Here is a 19,620-nt window from a genome sequence, read left to right on the forward strand (position 1 = left end):
CCTGGGACCCACGGGCGTCTTAAGGAGCTAGCGGCACCACCTTTTCATCTCTGCAGCTGCAACCCTTGCAAGCCGTGACTGGAGAGGGGCACATGGATCCCTCCTGCACCTGAAGTCGCAAATATGGGTCAGGCTTGTCTCTGTGGCCACCTCTTCACTTCAGTGCATTTCACGTTATGGCCGCGGAGCGGCGGCCTCAACTGATGTCTCCACGGAGGCAGCTACTGCCAAGGGGGCGCCCACGGACTACCCTTCCTCCCTCCGTGAAGCCCTGGCTACCTTCCCAGATTCAGGTCCGGCAGGGCCGTGAGAGTTTTGGTTTCGCCCATGGTTCACTGTCCACGGCCCCAAGGAGCTGCCGGCATAAAAGTCCATGGGGTAGGGATCCTGCCAGGAAATGTCCCTCAAGGCCACGGCTGCCTAGCGGAGGAAAACCGGACAGTAATACTTGCCAACATTTTCTTGAGCTCGGATTACTGAATTCAGTTCTCACAAGGGACTAAGAAGGGTGTATTATTCTCAAACAGCAGAAAGTAAATGTGAAGCTCAGAAAGGTTCAGCAACTTGCATAAGGCCACTCAGCAAGAAAGTGGCTCAGCTGAGGGACTCACGAGAGAAGTCAGAACCTGTGAGCAGAACCAAATGCTGTCCACCCGCTTCTTTGAGGTACAGAGCCTACTGTCCCATGGATTTTCAAAACTTGATGTTACCTCATAGGGTGTCAGCAATGGCTTAGAGAAAGCCATGCCCCAGTCAATGGAGAGGCGAGGACATGCCACCTGCACCCACCTGGGAAGAGAAGCGTGGTCAGACCTGAGGTAGGGGTCTTCCTGTTCCTGGGTAGCATGCTGAAGAACTCAAGTGTCTCCAATACATCCCCATGAATAATGGGACTTTGATCTCAAACTCACAGCAATCCATATGCTGGGTTTACAGGTTTGTGCTACCAACTCTAACAATAGGATTTGTCAGTCTTAAAGACTATCACCTACTGCAGTTTAGAATACTATACGGCTGCTTGTTTTCTCCTGTTGCTTCCTTTGACTTCACTGAGGGCAGCTTACCTGTGACAGTATTTCCAGAACCAAATTTAGTACCTAGTACAGCTCAGGCACAAAACGCCCCTCACTCATCTCACCAGAACTACTGTGATGTTACCTCTGAGCCTCAAGAAAAGACAAAGCAAGTGACCTAAGACCAAGGGTAGGCCCTCCCTGGGAAATTCTTGGTAAACATTAAGATTTCATGACCATGAAAGCAATTCCCATTGACTGCAGGCTTTGATTTGCTAAGCAGGACCCAGCTTTTAGCCAGAATCAAGCTAGGTAGATGAGGTGAAAACTCACACATCCACCGCAGGAAGTAGGTTGAGCTTGCTGGGGAAGATCTCAGAGAGCAGCAGCCTCACAAAGGGAAGCCCCAAGGCTCGAAGTCGAGATTCCAGATGCTGTTTGTGGAAAGGGAGACAAAACTGGGGTCACAGTGATCAGCCAAAGATAAATCCCTTAGCTGACTGATTTTCCCAGCTGGGTTTTTGCTCAGCCCCCTTCTCCTGAGGCCATCTCAAGCTCGCTGACCTCCAGGATCTTGGGACTGCCCTGACGGCCCAAAGTGCCCAGAATAAGACCCCATGACTTGGCTGAGCGTGCAGTGGCAATGGCTTCCTGGCGAGCAGCCTGCATGCGCTGGTGGTCGTAGTGCTCTCTGGACAGGACTTTGCTGTAGGGGTCATACCTAGAAAAGAAGTTGCCAGGGTTACTATAACAGGTACTCCTAAAACTCTTGCCCCATGCAGGTAATTAAGAAATCATGGGGGCTGGTGAGATGGCTCAGTGGTTTAAAGCAAAACACAGGGACCTTGGTTCAATCCCCCAGCACCACATGCCAGCCAGCCCCGCCCCCTGGTGGGCTGAGCTGGCCACACACACACACACACACACACACACACACACAAATAAATAAATAAATAAAATTTAAAAAGAAATCAGGCCCCAGACAAGTACAAGGATTGCCAGTGGAAGGATCAGTCCCATAGATGGAGCAGGCAAGAGCTGAGGAGGTTCTTAGGATCTTAATGTGAATCCCAAGGGTCAGCCCGGTGCAGCCCATACCGGTAAGCAGGAACACTGGGGTTGGCAATCATGACAGACTCCAGATGGAAGCGGCCATCTCCAAGATACCTGCAGAGATGGAAAGAAGCTGGAAGTATGGCGTTGGACAGCAGAAGAGGCCCTTGCTGCCATATGAAAATTGGGAGAAATCATTTTCCATTCTAAGGCCTTGGTTTCTATTATATAAAATAAGGAGTTTAGCCAAGTGTAGAAGCACACACCTGAAATTCCAGTACTCTGGGAGGCCAAGGCAGGAAAACTGCAAATTTAAGACCATTCTAGATGACTTAGTAAAACCATATTCAAAATAAAAAAGGCCTGAAGATGTATCTCAGTGTAAAGGGGTGGGAGTTGACAGGGATGCCTTCAAGACACCCCAACTCCCCCATAGTTATGTAATACAAAATCTAAGAACTGCCTCACCCCAGCCTTCTGGAGTAAGAGTATAGAGCAGATAAGGCTACGGTAAGGTCACTTGGGCCTCTAGAGAGCATAATTTGGAAGCTGGGGGACAGATCCTTACCAGGCTCAATACATATATGGAAAGTGGTGTCCAAGGAGTCCCTTGCCTGAAAATAAGGGTTCAGGATATTCACTGGATACTCTTTCCCAAACCAGCTCTTTGGTCCAAGTACTAAATTATATGAGTAGCTACTGTTCCTTAGACTTGTGCCTTCTGTGTTCTAGGCCTAGACTAAGTATCTGAAATGTATGTGTCCACCAGCTATTAAATAACCTTGGGCCAGCCAAATAGCTCAGCGGATTAAGCGCCTGCAAGCAGGCGCAGGGGTCAGGGAGTTCCCCGAGCCTGCCGTGCTGGCCCTGCCCCTGGCACATGCTGAGATGGCAATTGAGACTAGGCATGGTGGCGCATGCCTGTAATCCCAGCTCTTGGGCCGATGTAAACAGGAGAATCACTATGAGTCCAATCTAGCAGTGAGACCCTGAACACCCTGTAGACCCTTCCCTAAAATACAGGAAAAAAAAAAAAGTAACCTCCAAGACAATGATAGTGTCCCTCTGCCGTTACTCTTTTGTTTTAGGGATAGAAGGACAGTGTCTCACTATGTAGCCCAGGCTGGCCTTATACTTTAAATCTTGCCTTAGTGCTAGAGTACTAGGATTACTAGTATATAACACGATGAATGGCTTTTTAGTATTCCCATTTTAAAGAAAACACAGTTGAGGGTCAGGGATGTTAAGACACCTGCCCAAAGTTAAGCAGCTGTGAAGCACTCTATTTGAGACCTGCTGCCAGCCTATACCAAGAATGCCCTAAAAGATGCTATCCAACAGTACCTTTCCAAGCCGTGGAAAGAGCACAAAAGTTAATCTGCTTGTGTTAGCCATTTCTTTCTCCCTTGGCGATCACACTTCAATTGATGAATAGTCAATACTCATAGAATCCCTCCCCCAACACATACCTGGAAGCCCCCAAGGGAAGCATCTAGGACCTCAGGGTTATAGAGGCATAGACACACAGGGAATATCCCTTGGGGAGCACAGCTGACAGGCCTAGAATGGGGAGGGCCTGGATGTGGCCCTGTGAGCAGAAATGCCCACATGGATGCAGTAGGCTTATGGGACCAGCATCCAAAGCCCCAGGGGCAGGACTGCACCAGAGGGTGCCCCTCCCTTTTTCCCTGTCATTAGTTAGGAATGGGGCTCTCCTTCCCAGTCCCAGGTGGGGGAGCTGCTGGCTCTGAGGCTGGCTGCATTCACACAACATTAAGCATTTCCATTACCTAAAATAATTAGGCAGCAGGAGACACGCTGCTCTTGCTTGTTAGTTGTCCAGATACTAAATTAATGGGGCTGCAGTCTGGGCGTGCCCATCCATCTTCTCCAATTATATTCCCACCATTTCTGTCCCATCCTCAACCCCTCCCCAGCAGGCCCTCTGATTCCTGTCCTCAGGCACAGCCTTCTGATGGTGGACAAAGCCTGGAGAGAGACAGCAAAGCTGAAGTCTAGTTCCTATTTAGTCCCATCTTGGAGGTGCAGCCTTGACACAGGTAGGGAGATTTTTTAGAATCAGTTTCCTTTCCTGTATGACGATCTCAGGCTGTTTCCCAGGATATACTTCTAAAGTCTCTCTGACACGGTCCCCAGTTTTTACTTACACAATAGCGTTTACCTCCTTGGACAGTCGGGGGGATGTGCAGCCCAGAATCTCCCCAGGGGACAAGGGTTTGCACTGTGGGACACTCACACGATACTCAGCTTTCAGCTGCTGGGCAGCTGCCTGTAGGGATAATGAGGGAAGGGATGCAAGTGGCTCAGGAAAGGGGGCTAGGGGCAGAAAAAAAGTATAGACCACCTGGCATGGGGATCCAGAAACAGGCTGGACAGTGGCCATCATCTACCCCATGAGATGCTAGGGATTCTCACTTTACTTACCTGTAAGGTTGACACAAATTGAATGGTGCTGACTAGGGCAAGAGCACTGTCTGGAGGGAAGGTGAGGCGGATAGAGTCCAGGAGGTGGGCAGTGTCTATCCGGATGTCCACAAAGACATACAGCACCCGGAAGTCTTGGACTGAGATATCCATAGGAACTTGGGGGAAAGAAGAATTGAGGTAACTATTTTTGGAAGGCAGGAAGGTACAGAACTTGCCCTGGACTCTGGTCTCTGAGCAGCTACAGCTATGGCTTCAGCCTGGTGGCAGAATGAGGAAGTGGGAAAGGAAGGGTTCACAGGTACCCTAGAAGCTCCTTCTCTGTCACTCAGCTGGGGGCCCAGCTTGCTGTACCACCACAAGCCTTTCAAACATACACATCTGGGACAGTAGCATAGTTTCCAAGGCAACCAAATCTAAAGGAAAGATCTACCTGCAGAGCAGGAAGACCAAGGCCATCCCAGAAACCAGGAGACTTGCCTATGGTAAGTTTGTAAGTGGGACAAGGAGATATTGGGATAAAGATCAGCGTGCAGCCTACTTCCCTACCAGTCCAGGAGTCCTAGCCCACCATACCCAGACAGCTGTGGCCATAGTGCACCAAGAAGTCCACTCCCAGGGCCCTTGCAGTGAAGTCATCCACACAGCAAGCCCCGTAGGTCACATCACCCATCACCATCACTTCAGCCTCTGTGAATCTGCAGGGGTATGAGTGGGGAACAATTGGGCAGTGACAGGAAGAATGAGGTGGGAAAGCCTTAAATCCCTGGAGGTATCTCAAGGCTCAGCTCCTCTCTCCCCTCCCCTCCCAAATCCTTGGGTTGGCAGCTGCCACTTCTGCTAAAAAAAAAGAGTAGGAGGGGCGCAGCTGCCACCTCCCTCAGCCCTGGCAGCAACTCCTGGAACAGTTGCTGCATGAGGATGTCTGTGCAGCACCCTGATTCCTCAGCCCAGGCTCAGACTGCAAGAAGGACCCCCAACCCTCAGGCAGGTATGCATGGGCACCAACACAGACCCTCAAGGCCGGGACTCATCCCACCCAGGGTAGTGGGCACATGTACACATGCAAATGTTCCTCTCTCACACCCCAGCATTGTGGCGTGTGTGCATGGAAGTATGGATACTCAGCCTCCCTCTTGCCTGGACCCCTTCTACCTCCCCACCCATAGCAAGGTCTTGGGTACCCAGGATGAGGGGACCTATGTGCAGCTCCCCCACAGCACATGGCACCACCCACACGCCTCATGCGTCAGGAAGAGTGGGCTCTGGCCAGCACAATTCCTTGGGATCTGCTGCCAGGCCTGAATCACAGGGGGACTGGGGTGGGTGGGGAAGACCCCGTAGCCTTTGAACTCACCAAGAAACAAAGCAAGAGGCCAAGCTCTTAAATACAAAACCCACAACTGGAGCAGGGATCCTGGCTCTATGACTAGGCTCCCTCTATTCCTCTCCCAGGGTGTGGTGGGGGAAGGTAAGTTGCTGCCAGGCAGCCCTCTCCTCCAACCCTTCCCCAAATCATACTGCACAGAAGCAGATTATTCAGCTCCTTAGAATGCAGCCCAGGCTCTGAGTCAGCCAGAGCACTTAATTTTTTATAGATTAAAATGTATGCAAATTGGCCTGAGCCCCAGAGAGCATCCCCAAGGGGCAAGAGGGTGGGAGCAGGGAAGTGGGTCTGTGGTGGAGGGAAGGGGAAGTAGAGTGGGGGCAGGGCAGCAGCAGGGGAGTGGGAGGTTCTCAGCAGGAGATGACCTCCTCTTCTCTCTTCATTCCCCCTCCCTCTGCATGTGCTGGTTCCAGATGGCTGAGCACTCACCCCCCTCAAGGATGGCTCATTGTATTAAAGAAACTTAGAATGAGCCAGGGTAAAGGGAGTGAATACCTTTCCCTAGGCATTTTCACTCCTGCCATCCAGTGCCCAGCTTCCCTAAATGTACCTGAGAAAAGACACCACCACTGTCACCTGCCCCCCAAGATCCCCCTAGCTGGACACTTCAGCCCATTTTAGGATCACCTATGAATATGTTTAGGTTCCTCCCCAGGTCCTACTACCTGCTCTAGGCCTTGAAGAGAAAAACAAATTTCTTCTCATCCTAATTTTCTAGCTGAGGGGAAATGTGCACAGATAAGCATGGTTCTCAATAAACTAGGATTTTTGTTTTGGGGTTGCTCCCTTTGTGTATACATGGGTGGTTGTGGGAGCAGAGGGGTGAAGACAGAGGTCCAGAAGGGAAAAACATGTCAACAGGCAGGGCTGTAATGAGCAAGGAAAAGTCTTAGCCAGCTTCCTCTCCAGTACCCCTAGTCTCACCTTTCCAAGATATCCACAATGGTGCAGGCAAAGAGGAGGAGCCCTTCTGGCATTTGCAAGGCCACTGCAAGACAGAGCAGAGACATAAGAGGCAGAGACAGAACAGACTGTGGTAGGTACACTGCCCATCTCTGGGCCAGACATTTCCCTTCTCCAGCTTAATATCAAGGCTCACCCTTTTTGGCCTGGGCTTGTTGGATCCTCCAAATGGTCTTGGGGATCTCAAAGTTGTAGTTGGAAGGTAGGGCTTGGATGGCTGCCTGTAGCTGGGGGTTGTTCAGGATCTCAGCGGGGATCTGATTGGCCAAGCGGCCCCGAGTGGCCCGACCTGTAACAAATACATACTAAGTCTGAGTCTGTATCTGGCCTAGACTATAGACAGACTCAGCTAAACTGTCAATCCTCTAAATTTAAGGGCCAGATCCCAGATGTCAGTGAGGTTGGTCCAACTTTTTTCCCAATAAATTCCCTGAAAATAGAGAAGCAGCCCATGAAACTAAGAGGAAATCTATACAATTAATTTTTACAATGTGATTATTGGGAATCAAAGACTAAAAGCCATGATGGGCATGGTTCATGCTTTACCTCAGGAGAGTAGAGGTGACAGCAGGGGATTCTGGAAAATTCTATACTACTGCCCCATGAAAACCCAAGAGTCTCACCAGTCCAACCAGTCTGGGAAAATGTCCCTCTAATCCCAAGAACACCTGATAGTGCTGAGGTCCTAGATGAGAGAAAACTGTTACAAGTACTATTTCTTTAATAGAAATACTGTACAGTATTTCTTTAATAGACTGCTGACCTTAAGAATCAAAGACTAATCGGTTAATTCTTGTACTTTTTTATACTTTCTTTCCTCTCATTTAAAAGTGAAACCAACACCACACACTGAATGGATTTAACAAATTCCTAATCTCATTGTTCCTCTTAGCCCCACCCCAGGAAAGATACAGGGTGGATGCTAACAACAAACCCTTGATTAAAGGAAAAAATGTCTGTGCTCTTTGCTAAAACTGTAGTCTCTAATCTGTACTGTTTTCTTTCTTTTTTTTGCGGAACCAGGGATTGAACTCAGACCCTTGCGCTTGCCAGGGAAGCGCTTATTCCACTGAGCCATCTCCCAGGCCCCATGTACTGTTTTCTAGAATAGTTTAGCTCAAACCCTTTGTACAATATTTTTTTTCTAATCAGATTTTTTTGTACAATGTAGATATAAATAATGATCATATTCATCATAGAGAATTTGTACCATGGGGCCAGGGAGATGGCTCAGTAGAATAAGTGCTTGCCTGGCAAGTATAAGGACCTGAGTTCAATCTCCAGTTCCGCAAAATAAAAAGAGAATTTGTACCTTGTACAGTATTTCTTTAAGCAATAGTTTGGGAATGTGAAAGGGTAAGAAATTATTCAATGAACGTTTATTGAGCCTGTATTATATACCATATAATAGTATAATATTATATACCATTATATACCATACCTTCTGCTAAGTTCCTTATAATAGACAGGATCCTCCCAGACCTATGCTTGAACCCACCAAATATGGGAGGAGAGTTGAAGAGATAGCTCAGAGGTCTAAGTGCCTGCAGATTGGGGTTCAATCTGATCCCCCAGTACCACATGCCATGCTGGCCTCACCTCAGGTGCACTGAGCTAGCCACCAAGACCGGGTATGGCTGAAACTGGAGGATCACTACGAGTCTGAGCTGCATAGTGAGACCTTGTACCAAATACATTTTTTAAAAAATTAAAAAAAAAAAAAAATATATATATATATATATATATGTAGTGTATGGGGTGTCAGGAGGCTGGGGCGCTGAGACCAGATTTAAATGCTACACTTGGTTTTGGGGTAGTTGTTTCAGGGTCTTGTATATACAATAAGCCCAGTTCTCTTGGTCCATGTACAAAACCTCTTCTGACAGGCCCAAGTCCTTTGTGGTCTCTGGGATATGGGAGTTGTTGTTGGTTTTAGCAGCTCTATGAATTCCTAGATCCCACAGGCATCTCTTTTATCACGGGGCTGTCATCTTCTGTTTAGGTCAGTATGTAACAGTTACATTAGCGAGACTGAGATCCTCGGGGCAAGGCTTACATTGTAGTCCAAACGCAGGCCTGGCACTCAAAGGGCGCTTGGCTGGTGCCTGGTGAGTGACACCACACTCTTCCCAGGAAGCATTTCCTCAGAGCACTCTGGTGAAACTCCCGCAGTAGCAACCAGGCAGGCCCCTTTCCTCCCTGCCCAGTCTTACTTGTCGACCTTCTCGTGTCTGTCTACCAGCCAGGTCAGGGGGTGTTTTCTGACCTGAGGACTACAAGCTCCTCAGGAGGGACTGCTCTCAACTGCGCCTACGGCTTGGAAAGCAAGGACCGGTCCCCTGGGCTCTGGTGAGAGCGGCCCAGAAAGTAACAGAGACTTCCGGGCCTGGCTGAGAAGGGGCCCTCAGCCATTAAAAGATTCGTCCAGTTCCTGACTTGGGGCCCTCATTCCGAGATGTGAAGTCTGGAGGCCGCAACAATGCAGCACCCACCTCTGCCAGGGCCGTTACGGCTGCCCGGCTCCGCAGCCTCAGACACGACTAGCGCCGCCATCGCCCGCCTGCCCACGTGGGAAGCAAAAAGGCAGCGTTGGAAGACCGCCGAGTGTGCAGACAGTGCGATCGATCGCCGATCAGTCGGCGAAGGGCGGGGATTCTCGCTGGGTGGAGGAAAGGAGGAAATAGGGGCGGGACAATAGTGCTCAGCCCAGAAGGTCTGGACTCATCTTTAGTATCCCTAGTGGTCTCGGACCAGTTGCAGTTGTCCTCTCCCTGCGACCCTGTCTACCACCCTCTTCCCCGACCTGACATAAAGCTGACATTTCCAAAACAATGGAACTGACACTTCCAAAACAATGGACCCCCACGTACCTGCGGAGGTGAGCTCTGAAGTTCTCCCTGCTGCTCCCAATTCTCATTCCCTTTCTGGTAAGAAGGACTGTGCCTGCTACTCTGGGGAACCACATTCCCGACCTCAGAGGACCTGACTGCCGCAGCAGGACCGAACTTAGCACCCACCCGCCCAGTTGCAAGTTGAGAGCCTTGATGTGGGTTTCTGGAATGTCCCCAGTGCCTTTCATCACTGTTAGCGCTCATGGTAGACAAGATTCACACAGGAGAAACTGCAGCTCCAGCAAAGGCAGGGCACCTGAGTGTACTTTCCTGGAAAGATAAGGCAGCTTGAGGACTCTATTGTGTAAACCTTCAGGATTTTGGACATATTTTGCCCTGCCTAGGCTGCTCCTCAGGCTTAGCCTTTCTCCTGCTAATCAGTGGCCAGATTTCCTAGGGCCTGAAGTATAAAGCAGAGAAGCCAGTGAGACAACCCTGACCTTTGAAGAACAAAATACCTATGGAACTGGCCCTCAGCAAAATCTGCCACAAGGAAAAGCTGTGTTCCAGAGCTGTTTGCCTACACAACCCCCAGTCCCTGCCACCATCTTCCCTGCTGCCCCCAGTGCTGTGAGCATATCTGGCCCTTTAAGGCAACTCTGTGGCCTCAGGCTCCCCTGGAGGCCCTTCCTGCTTGGAAACCCCTAATTAAGGTACTGGGGAGACCTGCAAACAAGCAGCCAGGGACAGGCCCTGCCTAGGAGGCTGTCCAGAGAGGAGGGAAGCTTAGGCAGGCTGGTAGTGAGCAGCCCAGGAGAAGAGCTAAAGTCAGTGCTCTGCCCCTCAGGCCACTAGCCTTAGCAAAGATAACAGCCTGAACCAGTTTGTGGCCAGCACAATCCCAGGAACACCTGCCTCTGTCATCTTGACAAGAGTCAAGTGTGCATTTCTCATTTCCTCCAGCCTCTCTGGAACTCTACAGTGCACTATCTGAACTTTAGGATCCCAGTTCTTCCCCTCAGCATTCCAAGACCCAGCCAGTGGCCAGCGTTAGTTCTGGATTCAGCTTCGAGTTCCAAAGGAAAGCTTGGCTCCAACAGCAGTGGCTACCTCCTAGCAATGCTCTATCCCTTAGGGCCTTTCCCTATCAGAGCTGAGACCTATTCATGAGGCTTACACTAAGCCCCCTTTCTCTTACAACATTGTCCCATGTCTCTGTCCTGCAAGAACAGCTCTCGCCCAGAAGGGCTGGTGATGCCCAGAACTGGACACCAAGAATACATGTGAGACCTGCAGTGCAGGACACTGGGGGCTGCCATTTTACTTGGGTTGAGGCTATCTCCTGCCATTGGGGGTCTCTCTTCCTGAGTTACTCAACTGTTTGAGTAATTACCACCTGACAAAGAAGGCAGGCACAGTGTACACCCCCCCCATTGCACCACAACACCTGCCTACAGTCGCCCCCACTTCCTGGCTGGACTCCAGCAGCACCAGGCCCTCCGGAGGCCTGAAATAACTCTGCTTCTTACACTCACGCCTCCCAACTTTGCCTAGGATGTTGGAGTTTGTGGGACAGGGGGTCATGGGGAGGCGGTTTGGGGAGGTGCAAACAATTAGCATACCCTGATTCTGGCCTACACTTTATCACTGATCTGCTGTGTGACACCAAGCAAGTGTTCAGCTTCTCTGAGCTCTAGTATTATAGAGGACCTCTGCAGTTCTCTATGTCCTGGAGTTCAGCTCTGGTATAGGCAAGGTATGGGGCCAGTGCAGGATTGCAGGAGGTAGGAATAATAGAAGAAATGTTCTACCCTCTGTTCCCACCCCAAAAGGGTCCAAACTGAGTAATCTGCCAAAAGAGGCATTTACATACTCTGTACACCCTAAAAAATGAAACAAATCTAATGAAATATTTTTTTAAATTTTATTTATTTATTTATGTGTGTGTGTGTGTGTGGCCAGCTCAGCCCACCAGGGGGCGGGGTTGGCTGGCATGTGGTGCTGGGGGATTGAACCGCGGTCCCTGTGCTTTGCTAAGCTTGTTCTTTTTTTTTAAACTTTTTTTTTAAATATTTATTTATTTTGTGTGTGTGTGTGTGTGTGTGTGTGTGTGTGGCCAGCTCAGCCCACCAGGGGGCGGGGCTGGCTGGCATGTGGTGCTGGGGGATTGAACCGCGGTCCCTGGGCTTTGCTAAGCTTGTTCTAAGTAGGTGCTTTAGACCACTGAGCCATCTCACCAGCCCCTGCTAAGCTTGTTCTAAGTAGTTGCTTTAGACCACTGAGCCATCTCACCAGCCCCTAATGAAATATTTCTTTAAATATTTTTTGGGGGCTGGGGAGATGGCTCAGTGGAATAAGCACTTCCCTGGCAAGCGCAAGGGCCTGAGTTCAATCCCCGGTTCTGCCAAAAAAAAAAAAATATATATATATATATATATATAATTTATTTATATATTTAAGTACAGAGTCTCACTACACAGCTCAGATTCATGGTGATCCTCCTGTCAGCCTCCCCAGCACTGGGGTTACAGACAAGAGCCACCATACATGGTTTTGGTGGCCAGCCTAGCAGGCGGTACTGAGGATCAAATTTGGGTTTATTTGGTACAGGGATTACAGGGTCTCGCTATGTAGATCAGATTTGTAGTGATCCTGTTTTAAGCCTCCCAAGTGCTGAGATTACAGGTGTGCACCACCATACCCAGTCTCAGTCTCAGTGTGCCCCTGGGGCCGGCCAGCAGGGCACATCCAGGATTTGAACCTGGCCACTGCGCTTTGCCTAAGTAGGTGCTTTTGTCCACTGAGCTATCTGGCCGGCCCACACTCGGGTTCTTGCACTTGCCAAGCAGGTGCTTAGATGGCTGAGCTATCTCCCCAGCCCAAGGATTTTTTTGTTTATTTGGTTTTACTTTTTGGTTTTTTGTGGTGTTAGAGATCACAGAGGGCAAGAACTCTACCACTGAGCCACATCTCCAGCCCCTAGTTTTGTTTTGTTCTTAGTTTAGATGTCACCTGCACAAAGCAGCTTTCCCAGGCCCTATGTCAGCTCCAGAACAATATCCCGCTTTTTTTTTTCCTTCCAAAGATCATTATCATCTCCTCTGGACCTTTTTCATTTGATCCTATTAGAATGTAAACTCCAGGAGGACAGCGACTTTGTCTTATTAGCTAAATTTTCGGAAATAGTAGCTCCTCACATAATTATAGAGGGAGTGACTTGTTCTGTTTTTTCTCCCCCTGAATCCCTCCCATCCCAGACCAGTAGGGGGTGCTGGCCTCCAACCAGGATCTTGTTGGCTTCAACCTTCTCTACACCCAGCCCTGTGGGCCCTGTGTGGGACCGTTTACTAAGTGGTGCCTCCTCCATTTTCTGCGAATCTCGGGGCGGGGGTCTGAGGAGATCAGAAGCCACCCTCCTGTAAAATAGCCCATTGGAACCCCACACTTGTCCTTCCCTATGGAGTTTGCACTAGACCTCCCCGAATGCTTGCTGCCCCGCACCTCTCCCCTCAAAGAACCGTGTCCTAGGACGCGAGATGGGGAATGTCTGGGTTCGCTGGAGCTGTTTTTTGGGGAAAAAAACAAAAAACAACCGTCGAGCTTCGGAGGGGGAAGGGGCACCGGGCTTCGGAGATGTGGCAGGGGTGTGGACTTGTGACCCGGACTCTGGGCGGCGGTCGTCGCGTCCCAGGCGGTCGGCTGGGCGCACGCTTCCAGCCACTCTCCCGATGACCTCCAGCCGGGAAGGGCGAGCTGGCGGGGGCTGGGCTGCGAGTACGGGCTCCGTGAAGCCTGCGGGGCCCTGAGGGGCTTTCAAGTGGCCCTCAGACCGGCCGGGGGCCTGGGGCAGGTAGTTGGACGGACTTGGGCCGAGAACCGTCCCCGGGGGGAGCGCATCGAAAACACCTTGGGAGGCGGCGCCGCAAGGCTGAGCGCCGCTGCCCTGGGAATAGGACGGCGCTCGGCACCGCGAGCTGAGAGCACTTTCATAAATTTTGTATGGGAGGCGCTCCGTGAGCGGGGGCGGGGAGTGGAGCGGGAGGGAGGGAGCTAGCGAACGAGCGAGGGAGGGAGTGAGGAGGAGAGGTGGGGGAAGCCGGGGGGGAGGAAGGGAGGCGCCCCGCTCCGCCGATCTCTCAGTCCTGCAAACGCGCGCCGGGCGCTTTCCCCGGAGCTCGGCTGTGCTTGCGAGCGCCCTTTTGCAGCAGTCACCGCGGCTGCTGCCCGAGGGGGCGGAGAGGAGGGGCCCGCCGCCGGCTGGCCGGCCGGGGGGCGGTGTCCTCCATCAAAACCTCCTGCAAAGTGCTCCGGGAAGCAGAAAGAGGCCGCCGACTCCGTGGAGCAATCGGTTTGCCCCGGGGCTGAGCGAGCGCACCGAGCTGCCAGGCAGAGCCTCGGTCGTTGGCGGGCGCCGGTGCCTTCGGCGCGGGGCTCGGGCTCACCATGCCCCTGAGGGGCCGAGCCACCGGGCACACTCGGATCCCGGGTTTGCCCCCGCCTCGACGCGCTCGGATTAGCTGCAGCTGGCGCCCAGGGATTTGAATCTGGATCCCGAGAGGGAGCGCGCCTAGGCCGACCTCGGAGCGGCAGCCCCGCGGCCAACATGCTTCGCAAAGGTGAGTTGGAGCCGCAGGGGCAAGTTGGAGTCAGATGCACGGGGTAGAGCCACGAGCCGAGGAGCTGTCCAGCGCCTGGGCTCGAGGTCCAGGAGGCAGCTCCCAGCGAGCTGGCTGTCTTTGTCGGACGCGCCCACCGAGGAGCTGCTGCTGGAGCTCAGTTCCCTTCGGTGGCCTGTAACGAGACACGGGGTTTGCTCCACCAACCAAATGGCCAGGCCTAAGGTTCTGACTGGAAGGGGCAGTCCGAGATCAAACTGAGCATTGTGCTAAAAGGGGAGCTGGTCTCCTGGGACCTTTGGTTTGCCATTGTAAAGTTTTTGTACTTGCAGCTTCCAAGCCCCGCGCGACAGCTGCCTCTGTGCCTGCCGCTTCCACGAGGTCAGGTCCACCCGCGGTCCAGCGCAGCCGGCAGTCAGGCACCGCGCCGCCCCGCGCTCGCCTCGCGCCCAAGCTCTCGGGGTGGGGGGGAGGTCGCGGACACCTTTCCAAGCGGCCGCCTGCTTTGTCCCCAGGGACAATCACTAGGCGCCCAGCGGCCGAGGGTGGGGAATGACAAAAGCTTCAAGTCCAGTTCCTCAAACTTTCTTTATGTCTGGAATGGAGAGACTTAAAGGCGAGGGCGGCGCGGGCAGGCTGCGCCGCCAGGGCCAGCCGGCTCAACTTGAAGAGAGCTGACTCCACAACCACCCCACCCAGACTCCCCAGCAGACAGGCACCTAGCGCGGCAAAGTTGGCGCGGGAGCCCAAGATGTCCCGCCGCGCCCCCACGTGGTTGTAGTGCAGGGTGCTGCCCCTCGGAGTTAAGGGAGGGCGAGTGACAGTGCCATCCGCCCGAGGGCCCCGCTGTCTCCTGCTCGGCCTCTGCGCCTGCTTCTTTCCCTTCTCAGGTCCCAGGGGCCAGTAGCACCCTGCCTGCACCACCCTAGTCTCTGGGTCCGGCTGGGTGGTGGATCAGCCTCAGCGCCAACTGCGGGCTGCCTCACCCCCCAAGAGCCGGCGGAGGCTGGCGCCCAGGTAGTGGAGGGGCCTGATCCCTGAGCTCGGAGCTTCAGCCTTAATCCGCCCCTGTTTCCATGGCAACAGACCGAAGTGTCGTAAGCACAAGATTCTGACCTCACAGCAGGATGGGAAAGGAGAAAACGGGCAGGGGGAGGTGGCTGAGATGGGGAGAAGTGAAGCCCCGAGATGAGCGGAGAAAAGTAGCGGTGATGGAAGAGACTCAGATAAGCAGGTCAGACAGGTGGGTGAAGAAACAACCTCTTTCGAGGGGGCAGGAAAGGCTGAGCAGGGCCCCAGCCTGGACCATCCGTGGAGGCTTGATTGCCCTGTTGTGTAGGAATAGTCACGAACTTGTGCCCTCCACGTGGGTAGGTGCAGAACCCGGGAAACTGCTACTTTTTGCTGTGGTGTGGAAAAGGTCTCTGCGGCTGGTTGAAGAAACTGCTTCATGGATATACTTTGTTCCTTGCCCTGTTCAAAGGCACTTAGAAAGTCCTTCAGCAGCACTGACACCAGTGTCTCTGCTCAGAGAAGGCTCTTTTTACAGAACTGAGCACAGATCTTGGTCTGAGAAGCTTGGGAGTGTGTAAACTTGCAAGGGGGGGGGGGAGGAGAGAACTGCTTCAGCAGTTTTAAAAGGTGGCCACCGTGTCTGGGCTGCAGATCTGTGATGGAGATAATATAAAAGATCTGACATCTCATGTCCCATTGGTCTTTTGTCTTTTGGCAGTTTACAATTAAAAATGTGCCACGAAACAGCCCACATACTTTATTTCAATGATTTAGGTGCCCAGAGAGGCTCCAGCAGTGACCAGAAGGTTTCTTTCCCATCCTGGCTAACCAGAGGCCCAGCTCTGGATAAGCCCAGTGCATTCTGGGGGCTGCTCCCTGGAGGGGCCGGGGGAGGTTCCTTACTCTGCTCAAGAGGTGGCCACTGGAGGCTTGGCAGTCACATGTGTTTGCCACTTGGGCTGTTTTTCCCTTCCTGCATAGCCTGGGGGCCTGGTTGGCCCAGGGAGGGATTCCACCAACAGACAGGTTTGTGTGTAGATTGGCCAGTGGGAGGCAGAGCACAGAAGCCACTGGCTAGGCTGGAATGTGCTGGTGTGGCCTGGACACTGCCACTGGGACACTGTGTGGGCAAATGGCTTTTGTTTTGGTCCTTTCCTGGGTAGCTTAGTCTCTGATCTGGATCTCTTGAATTTATGTCTTCTGCACACATGTAGGAGACACTTAGATTCTTTGTGTAGATTCTAGGTGTGTACCCATGGTCAGAGGTATCCCTCCAGCTAATGTGAAGGGTGATAGCCATTGAAGTATCTGCTTGGAGAATTGTTCCCAAAGGCTCCAAGCAACAATGTTATAGGATAAGTTGAGATGGCTGCTACCTATCAGAGATAGTCTACATGGTAAGTTTAATAGTTTATTATTTGAAAAGGATTTGTTTATTTTTTTTTTGTGGTACTGGGGATCGAACTTAGGACCTTGCACTTGTGAGGCAGGTGCTTATGCCTCTCAGCTTTCTCCCCAGCCCAGAAAAGGATTTGAAGGATAAAGAAAGAACAGCTCTCCCTAGACCCTGTGGAAGGGAAGAGCAGACCTTGGACCATGAGAATCATCTCTGTGATTTCTGATTATCTCCAGGCTGTGGGGGGAGGGTAGCAGCTCACGTCTCTTAATGAATAGACTCTATTGGTCCTAGTCCTACCTCTGTGAACCAGAGGAGCCCCAATGGGATGTAGCTGCTGACAGTGCTGGTAGCTGAAGGCTTTAGCAGCTGCTCTGCCTGCTTTTCCATCTCTTAGCCTACCCTGGCAGAACCAGGGATATAAAAAGCAAGCCTCTGGTCAAGAGATGAGAAGCATGCAGGACAAGTAAGGCCCCAAGCCATCCAGCAACATCCAGGAAGGAAGGACAGCCTGCTGGGGGTTTCACTTTGCCCGAAGTGGCCTGCTTAAGGTCAGGATCTATGGTTTTCATTTTTAGAGCTATAAAAACAGAATGCAAATCAAGAGCCTCTGGGCTAATACAGAGCCTTTCCTTAAAGTTTTTGTCTTGTTAAGCAAGGAAATAGAGTGCCAAATAGGCTTTGTTAAGTGGCAGTCTAATTAATAATTTAAAATCTTGTAGCTGTCTTTCATTAGAATTTATCTGTACATCAACCACAAAATCAGTCAAACACACTCATTTATAAGTTAATGCCATCCCTGAATAATTCAGCAAGAGCTAGATTAAGGCCTGCAACCCAGTAAGATGCATTTTGTTCTCTTGGTTTCCATAGCTGATGGGCTGGCCTGGTGGCTGAACTGGGCTTGTCCTTTGTAGGAAGAAGGGATGAGAGGGAAGGAGGGATCATGGTGCATCAAGTGGTTGTGGATTTGAATCCAGAGGTTCCCTAGGTGATCAAAGCCCTCCTGTGGCTATGTATGAGCAGGGTCCATCTCTACCTCTCTTTGGGATAAACAGAACTCAGAGCTATTGGTAAAAGTGCCCCTATTAGCCCCAATGAAGAAAAGAGAGAAGGGTATTCATGGGTAGCCAAGATTCTCTTTCCTGCTATGGAGGAAGTGTGGAGGGGAAGTAGGATATCCTCTCTCTAGAGGGCTGCCATGTGAGGCTTTTTAGCCCAAAGCCAAGTGCTAAAGTGCCATTTCCATCTTCCCAGTTCACTTTGGTCCCAGTTAAGGATTGTCATCTTCTGGAACCAGCCTCACCAAAATGTTTCCTTCATTTGTAGTTTCTAATGTGCTGCTTCTCTCCTCAAAGGTCCTGGACCTTATGTCAAAATGAGGAATTTAGGGAAGCACTAGGACACCCTGGTAGAGAGGACAGGCAGAGTCGCTAAGAAAAGCCCATACATGCGTACTCTTAGCAGTGGCCAGAGTAGGAGCCAGGACAGCAGTGCAGTGTTATCCCTGGGAGTTCAGGCAACACAGACGATGTTTTTTGGTTCAGTTCTTATTCTGTCAATATGGGGCCAATTCTTCACTGCAGTCTTTAGATCTGGTTTGGTTGTTGTTGTTTTGTTTTATTTGGAGGAAAGTGTCCAGCATCCAAACTCCCAGCATGGGCTCTGGTTCCTTCATTGTAGGCATTAGCCCCAAAACTTTTGGTCTTTACCACAGCCAACCAGCTCCCAGCCCTCCAGAGAATGAAATGACTGTTCTGGAGACCAGAAAAGGAACTAGAGCCCACATACACTTGATGCCAGGAGAGGTTCTTGGCCAACTGTGGAAAAAAGTCTCATTAGGAAAAAGAAAGGGCAAGGAAAGGGGTAGGCATTTGCCCCAACTGTGGAAAAAAGTCTCATTAGGAAAAAGAAAGGGCAAGGAAAGGGGTAGGCATTTGCCCCGTGATCTGTGCAGAGCTGACAGCAGAGAGAGCCAAAGAAGTGGGAGCTTATGGGATGAATCCAGCTCCAAGCTCTGGCCACATCTTTGGGATTGAGGCCTGAGAAAGGACAGAGCAGTTCACTCTGATGAGATGAACAGGACAGGGCAACATCTTGAAGGATGTCAAGAACAGATCTGTTTGGTACCATCTGCAGCAAAGTGGTGGTTAAGGTTAAAGCAGAAAGGAGATGACAGGGAGGGAACAGATGGCCAAGAAAGCAAAATAGCTAGTGAAATGGGAACAAGAGCCTCCAGGGACAGCAGAAGGCAGGCCCTCCACGATGAGTGCCGGAAGCAGCCCTTTTCTTGGGGTGCAATGGCCAGGCCACCTTGGGTGGAAGTGAGTTAGGGGGAAGAAGATGGCAGGGGACCAGTATGAAGGCTCCCACAGGGCCTGGGAGAAGACCAAGGAAATCATTAGCTCCGCAGCTAGGGGGCTCAGGTGCAACGATGTTCATAGATATTGATGGGCTGGGGTGACGAGGAATCACTGGCTGAGTGTCCATCCCTACAGCAAGGCAAAGCTGCCTGGGGTCTCACAGAGCATGGTTGGCTGAACCTGTGTGGGGGAGATATGTGTGTAGCTGGAAACAGGCAGCAGGACTTGGGCTATTCTTTCCTACTTACTTGCCTTATAGCTGCTATGGCAATCCCTGTCCACTTAACTGACAATGGCTGAATGGATTTATTGATTACTTCCTATGGGCCAAGCTGAGAGTCCTCTATGTCTTATCTCTCACCCCATAGACACCCTGCAAGATTTGCAAGGGCTTATTCTCCAGTTCAAAGATGAAGAAACTGCCCGATATAGTGGTGCATGGCTGTAATCCCAGCTACTTGGGAAGCTGAGGCTGGAGGATCATGAATTTGAGACCCTGTCTTGAAAAAGGACTGGGAATGTAGCGTAGTGGTAGAGTG

The 19,620-nt window shown here is 51.3% G+C and overlaps 2 protein-coding genes across 5 annotated transcripts in view; one reads left to right on the top strand and one right to left on the bottom strand.

Moving 5' to 3' along the window:
* Window positions 1–6: 6 nt before the first annotated feature.
* On the bottom strand, window positions 7–9,426 carry Dph1 (diphthamide biosynthesis 1). 4 transcript variants are annotated; one of them, XM_023720041.1, is made up of 13 exons: window positions 9,354–9,426; window positions 8,112–8,147; window positions 6,998–7,150; window positions 6,823–6,886; window positions 5,088–5,209; window positions 4,512–4,669; window positions 4,235–4,356; window positions 2,112–2,180; window positions 1,578–1,734; window positions 1,347–1,447; window positions 711–789; window positions 280–420; window positions 7–109 (listed from the first exon to the last, which is right to left on the bottom strand). In XM_023720041.1, exons 1-13 carry the CDS (start codon window positions 9,412–9,414, stop codon window positions 20–22), a joined length of 1,353 nt encoding a protein of 450 aa, XP_023575809.1. In that variant the 5' UTR covers window positions 9,415–9,426; the 3' UTR covers window positions 7–19. The 4 variants fall into 4 exon arrangements, with proteins under 4 accessions (XP_023575809.1, XP_004635394.1, XP_023575810.1 ...); XM_004635337.3 differs by lacking the exon at window positions 8,112–8,147 and having other exon boundaries at window positions 9,354–9,423; XM_023720042.1 differs by lacking the exons at window positions 8,112–8,147; window positions 9,354–9,426 and adding an exon at window positions 8,918–9,273.
* A 6,087-nt stretch (window positions 9,427–15,513) lies between these two features.
* Window positions 15,514–19,620, top strand: part of Rtn4rl1 (reticulon 4 receptor like 1) — a 71,533-nt gene continuing 67,426 nt past the window's right edge. Inside the window, exon 1 of the mRNA XM_023720037.1 lies at window positions 15,514–15,542. The gene's annotated coding sequence lies outside the window, so the exon portion shown is untranslated. The remainder of the gene's footprint in view (window positions 15,543–19,620) is intronic.

The sequence above is a fragment of the Octodon degus genome, unplaced genomic scaffold, assembly GCF_000260255.1.
Source record: "Octodon degus isolate 3935 unplaced genomic scaffold, OctDeg1.0 scaffold00072, whole genome shotgun sequence".
Taxonomy (NCBI): domain Eukaryota; kingdom Metazoa; phylum Chordata; class Mammalia; order Rodentia; family Octodontidae; genus Octodon; species Octodon degus.